Genomic DNA, 23,370 nt, shown 5'->3' with positions numbered 1-23,370 from the left:
TCCTGGTGGCCCCTCCTGTCATAGGTCTGTGGATGGCAACAAAGGTGCCAGTGTGGGAGTAAAATGGAGCTTTACAAAGGATTTTCCTTATGGTCCTGGAGCTTTCAAACTCTACTTGGAGGCTTTCTCTTACCTCTGCATTTATAAGCAATATACTGTACACCTGACTGATAATTAACAGCTTCTTTTTTCGAAGACCAAATCAGGATGGAAATTTCTGGGCCTGATCCTTTCTCCAGGAGATCTCAAATCATGTTAAAACTTCTGCACAGGTAAACAACCCCCACCCCACCGCTGTCCTAACTCAGTTCCATGAGCTTCTTTCCAGCAATGTTCTTAGCATGGAAGGGCATATGAGCGCAATGTTCACTTCAGGTGCCAGAGTTAGCTCTAGTCCTTCATATGCAGAGCAGCACAACTCCAGCCTGCTGTCCCAGGCAGGTTGGATTTGGGTTTCTGTGGCTCCTCTGCTGCCAGTGCTCTGCCTGCTGTGGTGGTGGCAGGTGCCCCACAGTGGGATTTGCCTGTGCCTGTGTCCCTGCAGGGTTGGCTGGGCTCACGCCAGGCCCGTGTCCCCACAGTGAGGGTGTCACCGAGCGTGCACGCGCTTCCTCGCCCCAAACCTTTGTCGTGCCCGTGGTCCTGCACACATCACCACATGCAGTGCTGTGCTCTTAGCTCATGACTTTAATTCTCAGGTGTAGGTTATGCATTTCTGTGGGCAGAGTACTTGGCTGTAAGGTGTGCGGTGTTTTGACTGGAGCATTGCAGGGAGGTGCCCCTGAAATCCAGCCTGTTTATGCTGTGCACCCCTTAGGCAGAACCAGGCTTTTCCTGGTCATGCCACATAATCCGAGCCCAGCAAACCCCAAGCTGTGTCCTTCCTTAACCTGTGGGTACCTGCAAGAGACTTGCAGCAGCAGATTTTGTTGTCGTTTGCAACTATATAAGAGTGCCTTGAATCACAGCCTTGGGCAGTCAGAGATTTCCTTCTAGTGTTTTCCAAGAGAAGTCAGCTTCTGGTCTTTGTTGTTGGGATCACAAGCAGGAGTGGGAGTGGGTTGATCCAGAGCTGGGGAGGTCAAGTAGCATCAAAGGAAGGGAATGTCTCTTTCAGTGTCTTAATGGTAAACACATTGGCACTTGAGCACATTTGTCTGCAGATCGCTCTTGCAGTAATTAAAGACACCTTTTCATGAAAACGGTTCTTAAAAGTTCAAAGAAATGAAGGAGGACAATGTGTAAAAGAGCACCTTGTAGGGCTCATTAGTTATTAGCATTTTTTCCAAAGGTTCTGTCCTCTCACATTGTCTGTCTCTTGTTAAGCAGAAGTATTTTTGTGAATGTGGTAACTGAAATTTTTTTCTTAACCAAGAAAACCAACAGCCCAAGTGAATCTGTATATTCTAGATTCTAGTCCTGGGCTGCTAGTGCTTCAGCAGTAAACAAGTCACATCATAGTTTTGATCCTGAGATGCCAATTAAGCCTTCCTTAAGAATATTAAACAAGAGAAGTCTGAGATGAACAGTGCTCCAGAATATCATGTGGACTCTAACCCCTAAGAGAGAATATCTTTTAGGTTGTTGTTTTTGTGATGAAAAATAATTGTGCTTTTAAACTAACCTGTAACATTCATTTACATTTTTGTGCCATTGTGTCAAGGATTGGAATAAGTCCGTGGTAAATTAAGGGATAGGGAAAAAAAAGACAAACCATTTGCTAAGAAGCAGCCCTTTCTTCCAAAGTGTTTTATGACATCTGTGCTGTTGAAAATAGTTTTTTGTAATTTTCCAGAAGAAAATTTGAACTCATCCAGAATGGGATTTAAGTGGAAAGAAATACATAGCATTATTTTGGGATAAATAAAGATGCAGGTCAGTACTCAGGAGGTTTATTTTATTTTTTAGGAGACTTTTGTCATGGGTAAAAACAGTGTGAGGAAACATTTTACTGTGCTACTCATTGATTAATTTTTTTCCCTTGTAGATTTGAATTTAGGTAAAGTAATACTGCACATAATTTATAAAATTCTCCTGAAGTATTAATAGTGTGCTATAGGGAACAACATAAGATTGATGGCAATGCAAGATGGGAAGAAGATGCTCAAGCTGACATAAAACCTTCTGTATTCTTCAAACATGGGCTTCAGCTTTGTTTTATTTGTATGGGATTTGAGGGTTGGCTGTATGGGTACCATTGGTCCCTCAAACCTTTTAGTGAGATTTATAGCTGTTTGTGCATGCATTCTTAATCTCTTGACAATGTGTATAAGATTTTTTTGGAAGCTTTACATAGATCATAATTTATTCTACTGTCCAAGTCTTTTCACTTCTTAAAAATTACTGTTATTTTATATTTTGAAGGTCTGAAATGTTGTTTTCTGGTTTTTCCCCTGTTGTATGGAGATTAAGTGGACTTAGTTTCCGGTCAGATAGCATGTCACTGGGACAGCAAAATGACTATAAGCATTTATCCCCCACGGATGAAATCCCAGCCTGCAGCATTTCTGTCTCACCTTGGAAAGATGATTACTGAGATCTCTGTAGATGGGCTTTAAAGCTGGGCATAATCCAGTGGTGAGTGAAATGCAGAGCCCTGCAAATCAGTGACATTTAACCCCACCACACGTCAGTCCAGGTGGCAAGAGAAATTGGTTAGAACTGTTTCCAGCCCATTTTGCTGGTTAGCACTCCTAATCACACACCTCCTGTGTGATCTCTGCGCAGGTGCACACACTTGTGCAAACACACTTTATTCTGTATTCAAATGTTCTAGTTCAGGTAAACTTTTAAAGCACTTGAATTTCTTTTCATGCTCCTCTTAAAAACAGTTGTTATTTCTGGAGAGACAGTAGTCACCTTTCCCTTTGCCTTTCATCCTTTCTCCTCTTACTTGTATGAGGAAATTCTATCACTCAGTTGTGACATTTCAGTAGTGGATGCTACACACATTTTAACCGAAAGCAAATTCTTCTGAAATAAAACCTACATGTATTTACTTGTCAACAGATATGCTCTATAACTTCCATAAAGAGGACTGATTTATAAAAATAATAAAATATGTGAAGCGTTGAGGTGTTTCTGAAATCTGCCCTTAAAAAGAGCAAGAGCTAGCAATCCCTTGTGCCAACCTCTTTTATCTCTTGCAAAGCTATTTCTCATTTACTGTTATGCTTAACAATTCCATTTCACAGTGTGCTTTAGATTCCCAACAACAGAAAAAAAAATTACTTAAGAAAAAACAACTTGCAAATCCAGGACCAGGCGTCTGTTTCTGCACAGTTCTAAACGAAGCCTTACAATTTCTCAACTAATGAGAATCTTTTCCATGTGGAATAAATCCTTAGTTCTTAGCAGCATTAGTAATGCTTAAAAAAGAAGTCTTTAAAATTGTTCAGTTGCCTACTGCCTTTGACTGTCTCAATAAGACATTGAAACAGACCTTCTGCTCTAAATTAATAAAGCCAATCACAGCCACACAAAGCCCAGAATGACCGATCATTCTTCTGGTGTCCTCACTATCTTTACTGAGGTCAGATAAATCACTTTCGAGCTGTTAAATCAATGATCATAAATTAGGGCTCTGTTTTTACAGCACCTTGTGGGAAATTCTCATGGTTAAATTAATCTAACAGCTGCAGCAATGAGCACCTCCCACAAGATCATGTCAAAAGTTCTCCCCCCATACACCACTTTTTTTTAAAAGGGGAAAAAGGACTGAATTATTTGTTTTTACCTAGCACACAAAATGGAATCCCTCCGTCTATCCCTGCTAATTCGTGTTTCAATTGTACCCAGCTGTTTAAATTGCACTGTGCAGAGATTGCCTTGATCCCCAGGTGCTGGTACTCCATCTGTGCTGTTCTGAGAGACTATTTACAGCCGAGGTTAGGCCAGTGATTGTTGGGATGGAAAACTCATTTCTCAGCCTGGCTTTTATTTACACTCTTATTAAAGATCCTTTCACTCATGTTGGAATGGCAGCTAGTGGCTGCAGTAAGCGCTTGGCACTGAGCCAAGCAGGGAAATTACCATGTCGATGAAAGATAGCCTGCTTCCATTTTAACCTTTCACTGTTCCCCCCTCTCCATCTATATTTGCATGAAGAAGGATGATTATTGAAAGAGATAGGGGGACAAAGGGATGAGAGTATCCTTGTCAACTAAGCTTTTCAAGGGATAAACCAATGGTTTGTGACCAATTTTGAAAAATCTTTACTGCCTTATTAATGTCCTACTCCTTTCTCTTAATTGCTGTTAGAGTTTATTTTCACATGAAGCAACAGAGCTGCTCATGCTCTGCTCACATCCTTCCCCCACTGCTACCCCTGTGAACATGACCCTGGGTATGTCTGCAATGTTGAGGTTTCTACTTCATCCCCAATGCAGGTCACACAGAGCCACAGCAACACCCTCAAAGCATTTTTCTCCTACAAATATGCCTCCTGGAAATGAATCACCTCCTTGGGAGCAAGCAGCTCATTGCACACAGCAGCATGTTCTGTTACTGGGGAGGGCAAGGGGAGAGTGTCTGGGGAAGGCTGGCAGGCAATCATCGCACTATGGCCCTAGATGCATTTAAAAAAAAAAAACAACTATTTCTCCAGAAACCTCAGCATATTTGCTTTTAAGAGCAACACCCAATTGGTGAATAGCAACACAATCCACCTCAGCTGTTGCAAGACAACAAGCAATATTGTTAAGTGCCAACTATAGCCCAATACAACAAAGAGGAGACCCTCAAAACTTCGAGTCTCTCTTCCAAGCTCTATTTGTAAGGCAGACCCTGACCTGAAGAGCAGAAGCTGTGCTAGTTCTTGACTGCAAGTAAAACCATGCTTTTGTCTCTTTGCCTGTTTCCAACGCAGAAAGAGAGATGAGTCCTTCTATTTTCCATTTTCCTGAGTGGAGGAACAGTGACTCTGCTGAGAGGTTTACAAGGGTTGGTGTTCATGCTCTTGAGCCTTGTTTTAGGTGGTGTGCAAATAGAAGCATTCATTTCCTAGCTCAACAGAAAAAGAAAAGAAAAAAAAAGGGGAAAAGGAAAAAGGAAAAGCGAAAGGGAAAAGGAAAAGGAAAAAGGAAAAAAATAAAAGAAAGTAGGTTATATCCTGAGAGATTTATCCCTTTACTTAGGTGTTCATCTGCTCTTTAGCCATTGCTCAGCCTTGCAGATCCTCATGAGGTGTAGGCTCAACTCATCACCCAGTAGGCTCGCTCTAACAGGAAACATTAAGAAGACAAAATTTTAGGCCTTGGTTTTACAAAAATTGTACAAAATACAATAAATTACCAGAAGCTTGCTGGTTGTCCAGTGCAGGTGCTTCACTGGCCTAAGCTGTCTGACAGCCATTGTCTGCTGCACTCCCAGTACGTGTGGAGAGATGCAGCTTTTCAGTACAAGATAGCTGTGGAATCCTCCAAAGAACAAACAAAATTGAGTTGTTCAATTTTTAAAACTCAATTTTGTCTCCATTGAGTATGAGGTACCTGGAGAAGTGGGTGTCTTATTAGCTGCTGCTTAAAGTTAGTTATTGATTTTTCCTATATTTCCTTATATGTACATATATGTATGTGTATAGGTATAACTACATATATATAATTATGTATGTTCCGTTTTTTATATTCTACAAAAGCTTATTTTTTAGAATTCTGTCTGTGGCATATAGCTCAGGACTCCAGGTTTGTTGGATGTTTTTTTCCCATTTTCTAATTGACTGAGTACCCAAGTCCTCGGCTACCTTTAGCTTTCCTAATGAAGCCAGCACCAGGGAAACCTTGCAGGAGCAGCAGCAGAAAAGAATGACTGGGAGATTTTTTTATAACAATAAATATTTTTCTTTCCCCCCCCCCTTTTTTTTTTGGCACTAAACAAATATTCCCTAAAACACTCTTCTTAAAAAATGTAACCACAGTAGGATTTACCATTTCAGCATTGTGATTTATATTTTTCCCATTCACAAAATACTTATATGTCTGGATATGAGACTGAGTTTGAAGGTTGTGTTTTGATTCTTGTCTGGTTCATTTAAACTGCTTTATGCTGGTGCTCAAGCAGAGAAGGAGTAAGAATGATGTTCCAGATCTTTTAACATATTCGAAATTCACAGATGTAAAATTCAATTGCATGAGTCCTGGCAAAAAACAAGCTCTAAAAGGGGGCGCAAAGACCAAAAAAGTAAATTTATTTTTTTAATTGGGAGCATAGTGAACACAATCCTTAGAAAATACAGCATAAGAATTTTGTATTAGGAGCTTGTTCATGGAGTACCTTGATCTCAGCTAGATGAGATGCAGTTGACATTTGGCAGACAAAGCTCTAGGGAAAGCTGGCGGATGTTAAGGAATAAGACATTTGGTGCAATTAGCTGTGGTACCAAGCCAGGAATGAAAGTAAACAGGCACAACATGGGGACAAGAGGATTTTTCAGCTAAACAGCTCATGGCTTCAGGAATCCCCTGCTCTTTGTACATTCCTTGGCAATTCCCTCTTTAAATAACTGATCTGTCTGCTTCTAGATCCTGGATAACTGCAACTGGGTTTGGCTTCTCCCTGTCTCCCCTTGCCCATCCCAGAATGTGCTGTGGTACTGTAAACAGCTGCCTCAGCCCACATCTGCCACCAAGGGCTGCAGGAATAAACATTAAACTAACACACATTTAAGAGATCTGGATGGGCAGGGTCAGTGTAAATTCTGAACAGACTGAAATGACTGCAGGGCTGTCAGCTGCTTTTACATCCTTGAGCTTTATTGAATATTATGCTGGGCAGAGAAATGGTCTCTCTTTAGGAACAATTTGTGCTGTTTCATAAGGTGACTGCCTAGTCATTTGTCTTCCACAGTAACTCTCATGGGAAAGCAAGATCTTTCCTTCTAGTTTTACTCATGGATATCTTGAAGACTTTCCATATTCTTAAGTCTTACCCTTTTAAAGCAAAAATAGCAAAATTTCAGGTTTCTTTGCTTAGTCCCCAGAAAGTTGTAGCAATTACAGAAATACACAAGACTGTCATATGAGAAGCTAAATGCCGTACCTGAGCTTGCATGACAGCCTTTGGATTTTCCAGACAGCCCTTCATTTGCCAAGGAGAAGTAGTTTTCCTGGAGAATAACTGAGCCAAAGAACTGGGGTAACAATGGTCAAAAAGTTGAGCCTTCTAAAACCAACTTAAAGACCATTAAAGTTTCCCCTTTTCAAACTGGAGAATTAAAATATTATAGGCATGTAAGCACTAATTTAGAGGTAATGAGCAATATTAGAATAGTGAAGAAACCATTTCCCCCTTCTATGAGTCTTCCCTTTAGGCAGCAGCATTCCTGCATTGCTGGTGATGCTCTCGCTGTCAGCGCCTGCAGGAAGCAAGTGGTGGGAGGAGCTGGATGGCCAGGGACTCAGTGGCTCATCTCAAAAAGCAGTCAACTACTCCAAAATATTTTAAATCTGAGAGGGGCACAGTGAGGAGAGGAAAAGAAAGAAAAATACCACCCCATAGCATAAATAAACCCAGAAGATGCTTTGCTGGAGTCCAGTCTGTTGGGAGAGTCCTTGAATTACCACAGACGCGCAGAACCAACGGACTTGTAAATCCAGGGATGACTGAGAAGCTCACAGAAAACACCAGAAAACACCATTGCAGCTGGTTGGGTGCCATCTTCACAGAGGAACACTGTGAGGGGTTGATTCCTGTCGCTTGAGGGAATAAATGCTTGTGGTCAAGATGAGGGATACTTTGACTCTTTACAGGCTGAGAAATTATGCACTAAAACACATAAGAACATAATTCTAGTATTGGATGGCCTCAAATTAATGAAGGTTGAGAGATCTTATCTATCTACACATCTAAATAATCAGTCTTAAATTAGCTACAGTAAATATCTAATTATTTCTTCTGCTACAGCCACCTCCCTCTTCCCTTAACATTTTGTGACAGAGCGTTGTGGACTATTGCTACAGCTTCAAATTTATGATTAATTATTCTTAAATTATTAAGAGTCTCCAACTAACGTGTCTTTATCTACCTGTAGACACATTTTGTCTACCTTCATCAAACTCCTTTGTAACAATCTCACCCTCAAAGCACCATTTCCCCTGAAACTGTTTTAACATCTCCAAAAAGTTATGGCATCCTTTGTTTTGCAAAATGGAGGATTTTTTAAAACAAACTTCATCCTTCCTCTTAACAAGAACAGGATGTGAAAAAACCTTGACTGAATAAGCCTTCCTGGAAAGCATGAGAGAAAGTCCAGAATCAGTAAAAGCCACTGTGTAAAAGCATAAAGAAGTCAACTTTCTGTGAAAGTACATTGCTCTATCAGGATACATTAAGAAGAAACTGGTTTTACAGAACCTGTACAAAATACAATAAATTACTGGGATTGTTCCCTTATGTCACTTTAGTTAACTGGGCACATTCAGTAGAATACATGAATGGATTATTTGGCAAAGCACTTGACTTATTGCCTACATGAATTATGGAAACTGATGTCCAAATTTTAAGAGTTGTGTGAATCACCTAAAAAAAATTAAAATAAGAAGCCTTACTTGATCTACAAGCTTTTACAATTTATGGCATAGGAAATGCAAAAGAATGATGTGGAATAAGGTCCTTTAGGTTCAGTTGGTGTGCAACAGTTCCCTGTCACTGCATGCTACCAGCACTTATTATTCAGCTGACACCAGCAAGCCAGGCAAAGCTGTGCTGAAGTTTTATTTGCACAGCAATTTTAAACTTGACACTGAGGTCGGACTGCAGTAATAAACTGTAGGACTTAAGGGAAGAGTAATGAAGCAAGAGTGAGAGAAAGTAACACATTGCCTCTCTCTGCACTCTCCACTGTGCTCAGTGGAGAACACAAGGGGCAGGTGCAGCATTTAAAACCACAGTAGCACTAGAACAGATGTTTTCAGTGCTCTTCTACTAAGCATGAGGTGAAACAGGAAGCAGGAGAACCACTTGTGCTACAATGCAATATTTCAAAATATAATGAGTAGGTACATGCCCAGCTCTCATTCTCTTGCTGGCAACCCACTGCCCATGGCTGTGCTGGCACAGGGCAAGGCCAGCGTCAGTTCCTGCAATTTCAGTACCTGCAAAAGCAACTTTGGTTACTAAATAACCCTGAGAGCTTGCTTCAGTGCAACCCATGAATTCACCCTTACTCAAATATAAACTCAGAGCAGAGTTTAAGACAGTGAATCCTAAGGAACTGAGGATGAGGGAAAACTTTCTCCAACTATGCTGTCATTTCCAAAATTACATCCAATGCTTCAGAGAGCTGGTACTGGATCACTTTGCACAGCTCTTCACTGAGTCAGAACATGGCAACTGGCAGTCTGAGTGATGAATCGTGATCTGATGGCAGCAAAAAGCTCTCACAGCAACCCTACAGCTGAACTCTTCCAGATCAACCCATCCACTAATCCACCTCAAAGGAATTTACTTCCCTAACTCAAGAGTCAGACCTTTTGTCAGTGAGTCATCAATTCCCTTGTAAAGCAGTGTGCTACTTGTCTGCATTGCACAATTAGCAATACACATTAAGAGACTCAGGGAATGTTCATGACAAAGGCAGAATAAAAATGACTATACATCTAGATGGATTATATAATATATAATTTAAAATTTTATTTTAAAACTTTGCACATACACTTCTTCAGTATCCTCCTCTTTTGTTCATTGCACTGAAAAGTTTCAAAAAACACAAAATATATCCCTTTACTAAACATTTTTTGTTCTTAGGTTACAAAAAGATTAACATTTCACAGTCACAAAGCAGAAGTACATTGGTCCAAAACATCTTCCTCCAGCAGGTCCTTCCTTTCTTCAGGACATATAAACCCTAGACAGTTGTACAGATCTCAAGATATTAAGTGAAATGGCCATTGAAGGAAAGATAAATGTGGCAAGGTCTTAAAAAAAAAAAAATCAAAATTAGACACCTATGAAAGAACATCAACAGCAATGGATTAAAAAAAAAAGAAGAAAACAGAACAAGCATGGAGGTGGAGAAGGGCATCCTCCTTCAAGTACATCACAGGTAGAAATACAGCAGCACAGTCACAGCATCATTTAGTCACTCTCTCTATGACAGCTACATCACTGAGTCTTCATCTAGGACACATGGAGGAAAACTACTCACATACCTAAAATGTCTGAGAGGAACAACAGTTTCACACAGTTTGCCATTCATGTTTGATAGAAAAATGCTGAAAGTATTAGTACATAAAATGTAAAATAAAAGGAAAACACCAAGGCTGGAAGAAACACAGCAGATTTGCTCAAAGCACGTAGTGTTCTTTATAAACCCGGCAGAAGTTCAGAGCCAAAATCTGCCCAAACATCAAGAGCAGTTCTTCAGAAATATCCTGGAGGGACAGAGCTGACAGTACCTCACAAAACTTCTTGTCATATTTCTACACAGAAGTAACTGCAAATGGAAATCCACTATTAACAGCACATTCTGACCACTTTTCATTTAGTCTGTTAGCCCTGTTGTTTCTTAGAATTTATTAAAAAAAAAAATCTCCAGTGTGAGGCCACTAAAGAGCAGCCCTCTCAGACAATACACTTTTGTGTTCATGAAGGAAGCATTATTGTCTTAATGCACCAAAAGATGATTGTGTGTTACATAATCTGGTGTAAATTAAATTTCTAACCACCTTCTTAATAAAATTAAAGAAAGAAAATTTTAGCCTGTAGTGCAAGAGAAAAACATCTGAAATGGCTGTTCTGCTTTCTGCAACAGTATTTCTGGGAGTATGGTAAAAGCTTCTTGGTTTTGAGTTTCTAGAAATGGGACTGGACTTGGCAGCAGAAGACAGTGCTACACTGCAGCTAACAAAACTCCCTTACTGGCACCTTTCCTTGCCATTATCCAAGGAAGGACAAGAATTTGCCCAACTTTCTAAGCACAGGCAAGGCAGAGCACTGTGTGCAATAGCAATATGAATGCAGATGTAACTGAGACTCAGGTTCCTTGCTGCTGAGGCTGTGGCAGTTTTGGATACTGAGGGAACTTGACTGGCAAAAAGCCAGAGCACTGCCCGCATCAGGCAGTAGCTAAGATGACATGCCAGGGTTCTAAAATTTGGACTTAGTGCCTAACTTGCTTCAGTTTGAGGACACAAGCTGTCTGCTCCTAACTTAGGAGCTTCACTGAGCCCTAGAGCAGCTGCAAGTCTGAACATGGCAGTGCCCATCCTGCATCTGAAAAATGGCATTGTGCACCAGGAATCCTCCCTGCCATCAGTCTTTCCTAATGCTGTGTAATGCAAAGTAATTCAGCCTTTGAAGGGAATTTGAAGTGCTTTTAATTATTCTTGCTTCTCCTCAATAAGAAAACCTCCCCAACAGATGACTTCTGCCTTCTGTTTCTGTGAGCCTGAGGTGTTTACATGTATTAACACCATGCCTTGAAGCAGAGCACCAGACCCCAGCTCAGGTATGCAAGTACCTCCTACTGAAAGCAGGTATAAGTGAAAGCCCAAGTACTAATGCATGGATCAGAGATGTGCCAGACACTCCAGGGAGGCAAGCACCTAAATATGTAACAGGTACTTTCCAAAAAAGCAAAACAAAAAGCATCACGGCATAGTTTCAGTCATATACACCTGAGGATAAAATCTTTTATTAAAGTTCTCAGAATCATTAATTGATACTAATTGTTGATATTGTTGATACTGAATTTCTGCCCTTGCTGGGAGAGGGGCTGACGATGAACATAACTCAGCCTGGGCCCAGCTGCTGCAGAGAAGCTCCCGACTGACGGCAATGCCTCAGATGAACAACAAACACCGTGCAGGCTGATTCCCCAGCCCACCAGATCATGCTCTGAGAAGTCACCGGCCAGTTTGCTCCCACCAAGACATGCAGTCTGCTAACCTATCTCTTCAGGGGCACATTTAAAAACACCCCTGAATGAGAAGGTGCCTTTTCCATCGCCATTGAAATTTCACTTTCAAATTTTGGCAAATGCTACTGGAAATCTATTTCCATCACATTGGTGGAACTCAGTGGTTTTACAGCAACTGGTATGTGTGTTGACACCTTGTGACCAGACGAAGACCAGCAGTGCATCAACACTGAAATATTTGACCTGGGCTTGCAGTTGGTACCAGCAAGCACCAGCATCTTTGCTGTTTGCTTTGTCAGCACTAATTTCTTTGTCAAAGAGGATCTGAATTGCTAGAGGACTACACAAGTGCATTTGTGAGGAGACAACAGGAGTTACATAGAGCATGAAAAGCATGATTATAAGTTTATTAGGCCAAAAAGAAAGTGCAAGAGAAGATCTCTTGCTTAAACTTTAAAATGTATGAGGGGTCATGTGAAAAATATTCTAGACTCCAAGCCTCTCTTTTCACCCAGATGCACACAGAAAAAGAGGTAAAGAGAAAAAAAATCAGGAAAAAAGCACAAAAAGACATAATCAGATATGCCATTGATTTATGCTGAAGCCCTAGAATGTAAAACATCCATGTTCTGTACAGCTTTATCACATGAGGCACTGGGGAACTCATAGTACAGTTTTCAGGCCAGAATCACGCAGCTTGCTGCAATGTTTGAGCTGTTCCACTCTCCACATTGCCTGCTTCCATCCTGAGACTCTTCTGGGTCTAGAGATGTGCAGCAAGAGTAGTTTAAATCCACCAAACTGTACTTCCAGATGCAGTCAAGTCCAGCATCTGGGCAGCTGCAGCACACTCGGGCTGTGCCGTGTTTACACAGCACACCATAAATTACAGAACTGGCAAGCACTGGGCCACACCTGCCCAGGAGAGAGCCTGCAAAGGACACAGCATCTCCTTCTCTTTTGGAAAGGACACAACCTTTGTGAGCTCCCTAGTCAGTGCCCTACAGTGATGTCAGCTCCCTGTCCTTGTTCTTATTGAAGAAGTACAAACCAGATGAGCAGCTCCACACCAATGTGGTCTGGGCACAAATCAGATGGGAGCTGGTTCCCCAGCCAATATACCTGCCTGTATGCTAGAACTTTCTGATTTTGTTTTCTCTTAAATTCCTATCAGTGAAGAGAGCTGCCTGCATGGACTGGGCAGCCAGGTTACACTGCAGACTTGCTCACTTGTTTCTCTCCTGGGCTACTGCTTTCATGTCAAAAATGTTTACACAGATTTTCTTTATTTGAATTATCACTGCTAAGAAAAGAGCTGAAGCAAGCCAAGGGCTTGTATCTACCACAGTCATCTTGTGATCCTTGAGTACAATTCTCAGTGCCAAGAGGACAGAAAGTTTTAAGCTGTCCCTTTCTGATCACCACAGGAGAGTAGGCGAAGGTGTACTGAATAATAAACGAGGCAGGAAGAACTGAAACACCTTTGAAATAGATCACTATCTGTGTATCCAAATTGCTCATGAGAACAATACCACTACTTCAAATAGAAGTCCAACTGAAAACACACTCAGGAGCCCAAACAAATTTACTAAATCTCAACTGATGCAAAAATTTTATGGTCAGGGATCCTTTCAACAGGATAAAGCAGGCAGAACCATTCAATGAATGTAAATCTCTGATCCCAAAGAAACCCCAGCCTCCAGGTAAATATCACATAAAGCTGAGTTTGCATGCTCTGTATAATCATGGTATACACACAACAAGAAATCTTGACAAGTAACTCCTCACCCCAGAATAAATTCTGCCATACAGGACTGTGACCTATTTCTCCTGGAAAACTTTGCAGGTGACTGTTTTTAGCTGCAGTAAACAGGCATAGTTACACTGAAACCAATTTCAGTTTTCCTACTAAAATACAGGAGGTATAGTCTACTGAAGAAGAGACAAGAGAGGAAATTGGGGGCTCAAAGGATTACACAAGTTTGAAGTTGCCCATAGATAAGTCATGAATACAACTTTCTGAAAGAAAACTCTTGAGTCTCATATATGTATATCTATATTCTTAAATGAGATGTGACCCAAGCCCCCTTCTGAATATTTGGGGGTAGATTTCAGGAGCCTCCTTGGCTTCTGACACCCACTTCTACTTTCACAACTGAAATGGCTCTTCCAAGCTACATGGTAAACTGAGAAAAAAAATTAATTCCCCACCCCACCTAGAGGGATGACAGAATTCATAATATGCTAGCAGCATTTAAATCCCATTCCTGTTAAGCACCAAAACCGCTTCTGTAGGGAAATTGGAATCTTAAGGGTTATCTTTAATCATATACAGTATATGTGCAGAACCCTACCTTCTGGGCAGAAAAACACCCCTCCAGCATCAGTTTTGACTAGATTATATCAACTGGAAGTGTCCTGGTCAGACCACCAAAAACCTCTTGTCTCTTTCAGGCCCTTCCCAGAAAGATCCCCGTCCTGTGACCGCTCCTGGCGCTCCTTTCAGGACTGCTTGTTGCCGTGGATCAGAGGGATGACGTAGACGGAGATGTCGTCCCCGGAGCCCAGCCTGTCGTTGGATATCCGCCAGCCGCGGTCCTTGAGCACGCCGCGCGCCCGCATCACCAGGTCCTGCGCCGCCAGCGTGTACCTGCGGAGAGGGCACAGGGCACACAGGCACGGAGGTCGCCGTGAGCACCTGGGCTTGCACAGCCTGCTGCCTGCCAGACCTGATGCTGTGACCCACCAAGATATGCTTCCCAGTGCTGTACAAGCAGGCAGGAGAAACACAAACCCTGGCATATGCACGAAGCGACTCCCTCCAGTTCAGTGACAGTTCCCGAATAAGAATGTAAAGCTATTTGACAGGCACCACTTGATCAAAAGTCACTGGCTATTCTAAGTGCCTGGTTTCACCAATCTTCAGAAAAATATTAAACATGCTTGCCTTAACAAATTGGCTTTCTAGTAGCAGTCTGAAGAATTGAGGACTCCAATAACACTACTTGCTGAAAACTACACACTTGTTCACTGACACCCCTGAAGGTAAACATGGCTCAACTATTTCAGAAATGAGCTGTAATGAAGAAAGCAATTTGACAGCAAGTAATAGAGCATAAAAATAAAATCCAAATTTCACTTTAGGACCAACTTGTCTGTTTTCTTGACCATAGGAATGACTTTTAAATATCTTTTATTCTGAAAGTGGAAAAGGAAACTTACAGTTAATATGATTAGATTAACAGAGTCCCACAGTTCTTTCACATTTATGAGTTCAGTGAAAACTGCACGAATGTGAGTGGTCAAGTGCTTAATTTAGTGAAATACAAAGTTTCACACTGCTTCAAAACTTCCAGCCTGTGCTGGGCTGAGTGGCATAGGATTTATGGGAGTTATTTTTCTGTCCTGAAAAACTACCACATGCTGCCTGGGGGCAGAAGGGTGCCAGAGTCCAAAAGGTGCATAGACAGTGCTCTCATGTTCTTCCTTACTGCTTTACCTGCCGTTACTACATCAACACATCTGTGTACTCACTTAGAAGTTTCCTCTGAAAGAAATCTCATTATGGGTGAACAGCTACTGTCATGTGTTTTACTTTGTCAGCCCAACACCTGGCCAAGAGGTTTTGAATTTGATTCGGTGGAGGCAAGCTTCTCTGTGATTTGATAATTAAAATTAACTGAATAGTTTAAAGAGTGACAAGAAAAACCCCAGTCTGCATGGTTTTTATTAAAAGTATAAGTATCAACCTCCAGGATGATGCAGGGCTCTATGAAGGCAGACACTCAGGCCTTCAGAACTAAAGCACACCTCTGTGTTTCCAAAACCAGAAAGGACAAGAAGGATTTGCATTTCAATACCCTCTTTTCTAGGGAGGATCCTTGACCAGAAATTATTTGCCTAGATCTCATCTGTAGAAAGGGAAAGAACAATATTTCTGTTGATCAGAAGCACTGTGTGTGTGTGTTTAGGTTGATCAATTACCTAGGATTCTTCTAACCTTAGAACTTTTCACTATAGAATTCCTTATTAAGTTGTAATTTCCATCATAGAGACTTTACTCAGTCTCTGGGGATAAAAGAAGAAAAAAAAAAAAAACCCAGTCATGTTTTGTGCCTAGAGTTTTGATGCCTTAAACTCTGAGGACTCCTTTGAATCAAGATGCTCTACTAGAAAGATTTCTTCAATGTAAATGAGCCAACGACTAATTACTCGAAAGGTCTGATGACAAATTCAAGTAATGTTGTACAGCTGCAATGCACCCACTGTTCCTGATGGTACTGAGGGATAAAATTTCCAGGCCTCACTAGTTTTGACAAATAATTTACTTTAGCAGTAAAAGAAGGGCCAAAAGACATGAAGTCTAACCCACATGCTTGCAAACACACATGCACTGAGATCAGTCTGTGCCACAACCTTGAGCTAGAACATCAGGATGTAAGAAGAAGCACTGCCCTTACTGTCCCAATGCAACATGAAATTGTGTTTTCTAAGGGAAAAAAACCCAAACATACATACTTGCACTCCTCAGTTCTCAAATCAAATGCAGGGCTAAGGAACAAAAGGACTCCACGTGGCAAGCAAGAAACTGAAATATTTATTCACAGCATGTCTGATGCTGAGTGAATTCTGGCAAGAACATATTTCCCAAAGATTTCTCAGCTATTGTCAGAATTTAAGAAAGAAACACCCATCATTCTGCAAGAAAACTTTGCCTTCCTGCTTTTTCTAATTAACACGGACTCTCCACATCTAAGGAGTACAAAAGAGTGAGTATTGCTTTTGATTGTATTTGGCTTTTGCTGCCGAATGTTTGGAGAGGGGAAGATTAAAAAACGGAATTTTAATAAACACGAAATTCTCTTGTAGACAAACTGTGAAATACTCAAGAAAACCAGCACAATGAAGCAAAGAAAAAAGGAACAGGTGAAGGCAGTAGTGAAGTAAAGTATTTCTCTCCTGTGTAGAGCTGAATTGAAGCAAAGCTGTTCAACTTGGCACTAGAAGAGATAGGGTGAGTCTCTTGTACCTGGAGATGAATAGTAGCTGCAGTCCATTACTGAATGTTTTATTCTCCAGTGCTATGAAATGGGGATTCAGCTGTCGAGACAGCATTAGAGAACTGCTGAAGTAGTTTTAAAGTATCCACTTCCTCCTAATGAATAGCCTTGCTGGAATACAACTTTTGTGTTTTAAGAATAAATATATGGAGGTTTCTTTCTTATGCCAAAGCTTTCTGCATTGATCAGTGAAAGTACTGAAGGAGAAATGGTGACAGTGGGGGAATCGTGCTGCTGTCTGAGCAGCTTCTTATCTCCTCACACCCAGCAGAGGTGGAGGAGCTCCTCAGCATCCTCATAAATCTCTAGTGAGAAGGAAAACAGGGGGACAAGAAATGACAAAAAGAAGGATGAGAAGTAAAAGATTCCCAAGGACATAGATGCAGCTGAAGGAAGTTGGCAAAAGTCACAGTTCTCCATCTTCATACCTTTTCAGAGAGCTGATGTATGAACAGCAGCAGTGGCACTGCCACCTGTCCTTTGCTAGGAGCCCCGAAATGCTCATCTGCCACAAGACCCAGGAGAAATGAACTGCCTAAGAAATCCTGCTCCATCCCAGCCTCTTCACTCCACCACAGCCCTCCCACAGGAACTGTTCTCTAAACAAATGAGTGCCCAAATGCCCTGAGGCTGCGTCTGCATGGCTAGATGAAGAGAGACCTGAGGACTTTGCTCTCGCTGCACTTGGAGATGTCCAGGCACATGCTATGTTTGACAGAATTCAGAAATGTTTTTTTTGTGGGCAACAAATACTCACAGTAAGTACCACCAGGAGAGAGTCCCAAGAGCATTGCTGGGGGCTGTAAGCTCTTACCCATCAGCCTATAAAGTGACTTCTAATTCAAATGGGAGGGATATTGGTCCCGCAAGGAGCTAATTATGTAATAGATAAGTACTCTGCAGCTCTAAAATCTTCTCTAGGCTTTTTTTTTTCTCTTTTCCTTTCTAATATGCTGCTGTCAGGAAATAAGTAGGCTATTGGGTCAGATGGATCCAGAGGCTGCTCCACAGGTTGGTTCTCCTGAAGACCATAGCATTGCCGAACCCAGGGTGCAAGTCTCTTACATTCTGACAAGTTTTCTACATCCCTAGAGATATTACATTTTCAGCTGATCACCTCACCACAGATTATGTCACTGCACCCATCACAGAACCTGACATTTTCTGGGATAACATTTCCTTTAAACATAACATTTATGATACAGCAAAGGAGATTTTTCTGTCACTGACTAGTGAGAGGAATGAAGGCAGCTCCACAGCTTGAGCTGGAATGCTACAGTAAATTCATTAGTTATACCTCATTTAGACCACTGTGAAATAATTACAAAGAACCTCTCACATAGTACTTTAAAACCTTTAAATATTCTTTACAACCAAGCAGCAAGAGCAATCCCACAAAGGTAATTTTCATAAATATCATTTTAAACTATATGAGAGACTGCTCTAATTACCTTTTGCATGCTGCCATGAGAAATGTCTTGCCATCACTATCTGTAAGCCTCTAAACGATCTGGCGCAAAGTTGCTTAAAGGAACAAATTTATTTACAATTCAGATGTCCATTCAAAGACCAGTAGGTCAAACAGCAATAAATGTGTTTGTTCTAAGTTATAAACAGCAGGCTTAGCTCTGGAATGTGTGGTACTCACGCTGCCACAAACAGTGACTAATCCCCCACAATTACTAAACCAGTAGGAGAAAATCTAAATCAAAACGAAGAAAATACAATTTTCCTTTAGTGTCTCTCATTGCTCTGAGTGTTCTATAATGGATGAAATAACTCACCTAACAAGTTAAAAAGGTTGAAGAATCCTGCTTCCTACTGCAGCAATCATGGTGGCCATCACCATCACCTTAGTAAAGACCAAAAGGAGCAAGAGAGACCCAACGCACCCTGACTATATTCTCAACAGATGGGACTGGTGAGGATGGAAGGCAGGGCCAACCTTTCCCAAATACCAGATGAGAATGGAGACAGAGCAGGACAGAGGTATTGCATGTATTACCAGGTGCCTCTGCAAGAATCTCAAGGGTGAAGGAATGAGAACAAAAGCACCACAGCTTTTCTGAATGGTGTTAGGGAATAACTGAAAGTCGACTGTATAGGGAATCTCCTTCTACCTTAAATTAATGGCATATCTGCATTGCACTCAGCCTGATGCCCTGGAAGTGCCCTTAGCTGATCCTGTCTGATCTCCTCCCAGAGAGAGGGCAGACACAGCTGCATGTCTGCTGAAGTAGAGATGGCCTGGGGCCATCATTCATACACCTCATCTTTGGCATAAGGAGATGGGCAAAGTCAAAATATTGTAGTTGCAGCTTCATGATAATCATCAATCTTCCATTCTCCTGATAATTGCAGCAAAACCTGGTTTTGCATTCCATATTTTTAAGTGTCAGAGCAAGAAAATACTGCTGTTGAGTCATTTTGAAGGTGTTCTCCCTTTAAAACCCAAGTCACTGTCAAGGTGTCCATACCCAGTTACCTTGTCTGTTGATGAACAGGGCTGACCCTGTGAAGATGACCACTTAGAAATATGAGAAACAGCAAGCATTTTGAGATCAGTCTTAGCTGTTTCTGAAACTCCACTTTCCACAGACCAACTGGGGATGTGTAAAATCTCTCTTTCCTGCTCTCAGCCAAGGGTGAGGGCAGAACAAAATGGTAGATGGCCCTAAATTCACTAGCAACACACACTTCCCTTCCTGAACAGTCCCTAAGAACAAATAAAGCTCTTTCCACTTTCACAGTCCCATTTACAAACAAGAGACTTCTGATCTCTGGCACAATGTTTTAATTCACAGTGACACTGAACTCAGTAGCAGACAAACCTATGGACAAACTCAAGGCAGAAAGCCTCTAGATGGCTGTTTGGGAACTTGTTTGTTCACGTGATGGTATGTTTTAAGGACAGAAACTGATAATCTAAGATGTGATAAATGTAGAAAAAGGAAGAACATGAGGTAGATTAAAATGAAGAAATGAAGCAGGATCTAATTAAATGAAATACAAGTCAGACATTTCACCTGTTTTGTCACCACACCAATCCTGCAGCTGGTAGCACTGAGCACCCTCTATGGAAGGTGGGTTTAAAGGTCACACCATGACTAGGAATGAGAGGGAACCACAGTGTGCAGTATTTATGTACATACACAGCGAGAGAGAGGGAGATGTTGAGGATGTCCTTCTGAGAAACAATCTTTAGTGTTATGCATTGTCCAGGCGAGAGACTTGTTGCCATGTTCTTCCAAGACCCCAGCCTCCTACAGTTTTCACAGGACCTCATACAGCAAACAAAATGGATCCCATGGATCCATTGGATCCATCCCAAAATGGATGCCATGATACTGTCATCCCACACCTACTCCTTTGAAGGCAGGCATTTCTGAGTTATAATAGAGCCAGCCCCTGCTCCAACTGCTCACATCTGCTGTAGAGGCTCCATCCAACCTATAAAAGGTCTTCTTGTAAGTGTTGCATATTTCCCAAATGTTATTCATATCATACTTTCTATGAAAACATGTTACCAGAAAGTGCTCTTCTATGGAGAAGCTAGAAAATGGGGGATGAGCACGAACCTGTGGGGATCATCAGGGTCACAGTTCGGTAGAAAGTTAGTGACAGCTTCTGCCACTTCTTCATTTAACAGCACATCCCAGAGTCCGTCAGTAGCTAGGATCAGGACATCATCCGGCCCATGCTCGTACTGCAGGAGGTCATACACTCGCACCTAAAAGAAAAAAACCCAAGGCATATTCATGAAGGAGGTGATTGTCAGACCTGTTTGTGAAACATTGTGGAGTTTGGCTGTGAGTTTATCAGGTGCAACCAGGGCACTGACCTAACCTCCCATGGCACTGGTGGAGCCTGTCCCAATGCAGCCCTTCCTGCTGCAGCTCAGCGTGGCTCAGGTGCTAACCCCAGCCAGGATGGATCAAGTGTTCCAAACCAGGCTCTAAGGCTCTCTGCTGTCTGATGCCAGAAGCACTTGAAGCCTCCCCCACCCCAGCCTGGCTTCAGTGCATGCAGCTCCTCCCTATCATTGGCAGGACTAGTCATATGGAAGCTGAATAATTTATTTGATGAATTTTTGATATTTTCTAATAAAATATTCACAAATAATTGTTTTCACTATTTGTCCTGATCCATTTAAGCCTGCCAGATTGCATGTTTGGAAGTGCCTGTGTGACAGCCGGCACTGCATTCACTTTTTTAAACCTGAGGCAGCTGCTGCACTCGAGTTTGGCCTGAGCAAGTGAGTGGTTCCATGAAATGCAGAGAAACTGCTCAGTCACATGTATCTGTAAGGATTTCAGCAGCTACAGACCAATTCAGGATCTGCACAAAAGTGAAGCTTATTTGCACTATTAAAATACCTGCTGACTTCAATTTGTCTGTCTGCAGCCCCAGTCAGGCTGATCACTGCTGGCACCTCTTCACACCCTGCCTTTTAAAACAACTTCCACCATCCTCTTCCCAGAGAGGCTGAGAGTGGTGGAGGCAGTCAAGGTGGGGGTTTCTGCAGGGCCATCAGCTGTGTCAGAATGCAAGCAAAGGCCATAGAAAGTGTTTTAAAACAAGCCTTTAGCTTGGTGTAACTCCCCTTCCAGCACATGCTGTACTCCAGCTGAGAAATGCCTGCAATTCCCAGGTTGTGATGGGGAGCCATTAGAGAGCATTTTAATTACCACAGCAACAGTCGCAGCTTGAAAGAACTGCAGCAACTACAGTAAGGCAGACAGGAGGGAAGGATCACCTATACTGAAATTCAGAAACGGTGCACCTCATCATGCACCCTGCTCCAGCCCTGGACTTCACTAACAGCAGTTAGTCAGGACAAGCACTGGGCATAACAAGAAAATATGAGCTGTTTTATTCTCCCTCATGGTGCACTCTCCCCTTAGGAGCCACGGAGCAGGCAGTGCATATAAAATGCCTGGACCTTTTAATGTAATTATGCTTTTATGGGACTGCAATCAGTACCACAGAGAAAAAAAATTAAAAAATCACCTAGATCTGACTGCTAATCCTTACCAGTTCGCCTTTCACTCTAAAGCACGAGAAGGTCATTTGTAAAATGTAACCTTCACTTCATTATCTAAGGTAGCACCTGAATAAGGACTTCGGAGAGGATTAAATTCAAGGCAAGATACTCTCTTCATTAGAGCATATCTGCTTATTCAGACTTGAGTGGGAATATAGAAAAGACCCCTATATGCAGCACAGCTCTCATCTCAAGCTTACTGTACAGAAATCAGTAGCTGTCATAGTCCCTGTCTCTCAGAATTTATTTCAGCCTTAACAGGTCACAGTTGCAACTCAGAAATCACTGGAGCGTGGAGGCTGAGTTGGCCAACACAACCATCAATATACAGCACATGTTTTGGTCAGATCTCTTGGGGACCAGCAAATACTTGAGAAAGCATCACAGTTAATGCTCAGGGATCACTCAGCACCAGGACCCTGGTAGGGCTAACCAAGCTTCAAACATCTGTGCTGGGAAAAGCATATCCCAACTGAGGCAAAAAACACATTACATCACAGGATCCTTTTTTGCAGCTTAGGTGGGGAAGAAGGTGGAAAGCAAAACCATGCATCACTGATTGGAATCCTCCTGAAATCAACCATTTTGTCTGACTGAGGAGTGGCACTGGGATGGATGAGAAAATTTTCAAAGCTACCTGCAGGCAGTCCATGAGCAAGATCAAGAAGAGACCATTTAATCAAGAATATGTTTTGTTTTAGGGGAACAAGAAAAAGAAAATGCATTCCCTGATTTATTGTGTAATCTAGGAAGAAGGTAGGGTACTTTCTAAAAGGACAAGCTTTGTGCAGTGGGCACCTCCAGCAAAAAGGCATATGTTGAGAAGAAACTAGATGTCAGAAAAGACACAGAGGACAGTGAGGTGTTTGGCTAGACCTCAGGCTAAGGAAAAGAGAGTACCAAGGTTACAGGGGACAAGCCTGGGGCAACTGATGCAAAATTGTTGCATATAAGGACCAGTATCGCAGGCAACAAAACATTCAATGAAATGCAGTTTTATCTGCCTTCCAGTTACCTTAAGTCCTTTCCTTGTGTCTTGCCTTGGATTTCTAAAATACAGCTGTAGGTGCCCCTAATATGTTTCTGACAAAAAAGAGTTAGAGCTGTCCAGTCTATTGCAGGGTCAGGTTATGTTCACAGACTGCCTTGTCCAGGTGCAGAAAGTAACCAGCTCCTAACCCTTCATTCTTCTGCCAGCACCTTTGTTCTAGTTCTTTCTTGGGTCAATGAGGGTCTCTTGCAGTAGCACCCAGTGCCTTCAGCTGGCTTGGAGCAGGGTGACAGCAGAGCTCCTGGAGGCACACAGGCTGGGCAGCACCACCAGGGCACGTGGAATGGAAGCTCAGCCCAGCAGGGCTCACTGAACACCCCCTGCACACAGATCCCACGCTGTGCAGCACCCACAGCACACT

The 23,370-nt window shown here is 42.0% G+C and overlaps 1 protein-coding gene across 1 annotated transcript in view; it reads right to left on the bottom strand.

The window, feature by feature from the left end:
- Positions 1 to 9,598: 9,598 nt before the first annotated feature.
- PPM1H (protein phosphatase, Mg2+/Mn2+ dependent 1H) overlaps positions 9,599 to 23,370 on the bottom strand; it is a 128,614-nt gene continuing 114,842 nt past the window's right edge. The window contains exons 9-10 of the mRNA XM_063155150.1: positions 20,493 to 20,644; positions 9,599 to 14,504 (exon numbers count right to left, since the gene is read on the bottom strand). Of these exons, the coding sequence (XP_063011220.1) occupies positions 14,357 to 14,504; positions 20,493 to 20,644 (300 nt within the window). The 3' untranslated portion in view covers positions 9,599 to 14,356. The remainder of the gene's footprint in view (positions 14,505 to 20,492; positions 20,645 to 23,370) is intronic.

Source organism: Melospiza melodia, chromosome 4, assembly GCF_035770615.1.
Source record: "Melospiza melodia melodia isolate bMelMel2 chromosome 4, bMelMel2.pri, whole genome shotgun sequence".
Taxonomy (NCBI): domain Eukaryota; kingdom Metazoa; phylum Chordata; class Aves; order Passeriformes; family Passerellidae; genus Melospiza; species Melospiza melodia.
Note: the sequence above shows the minus strand (reverse complement) of the source record. Positions and strands in the feature narration are given on the sequence as shown.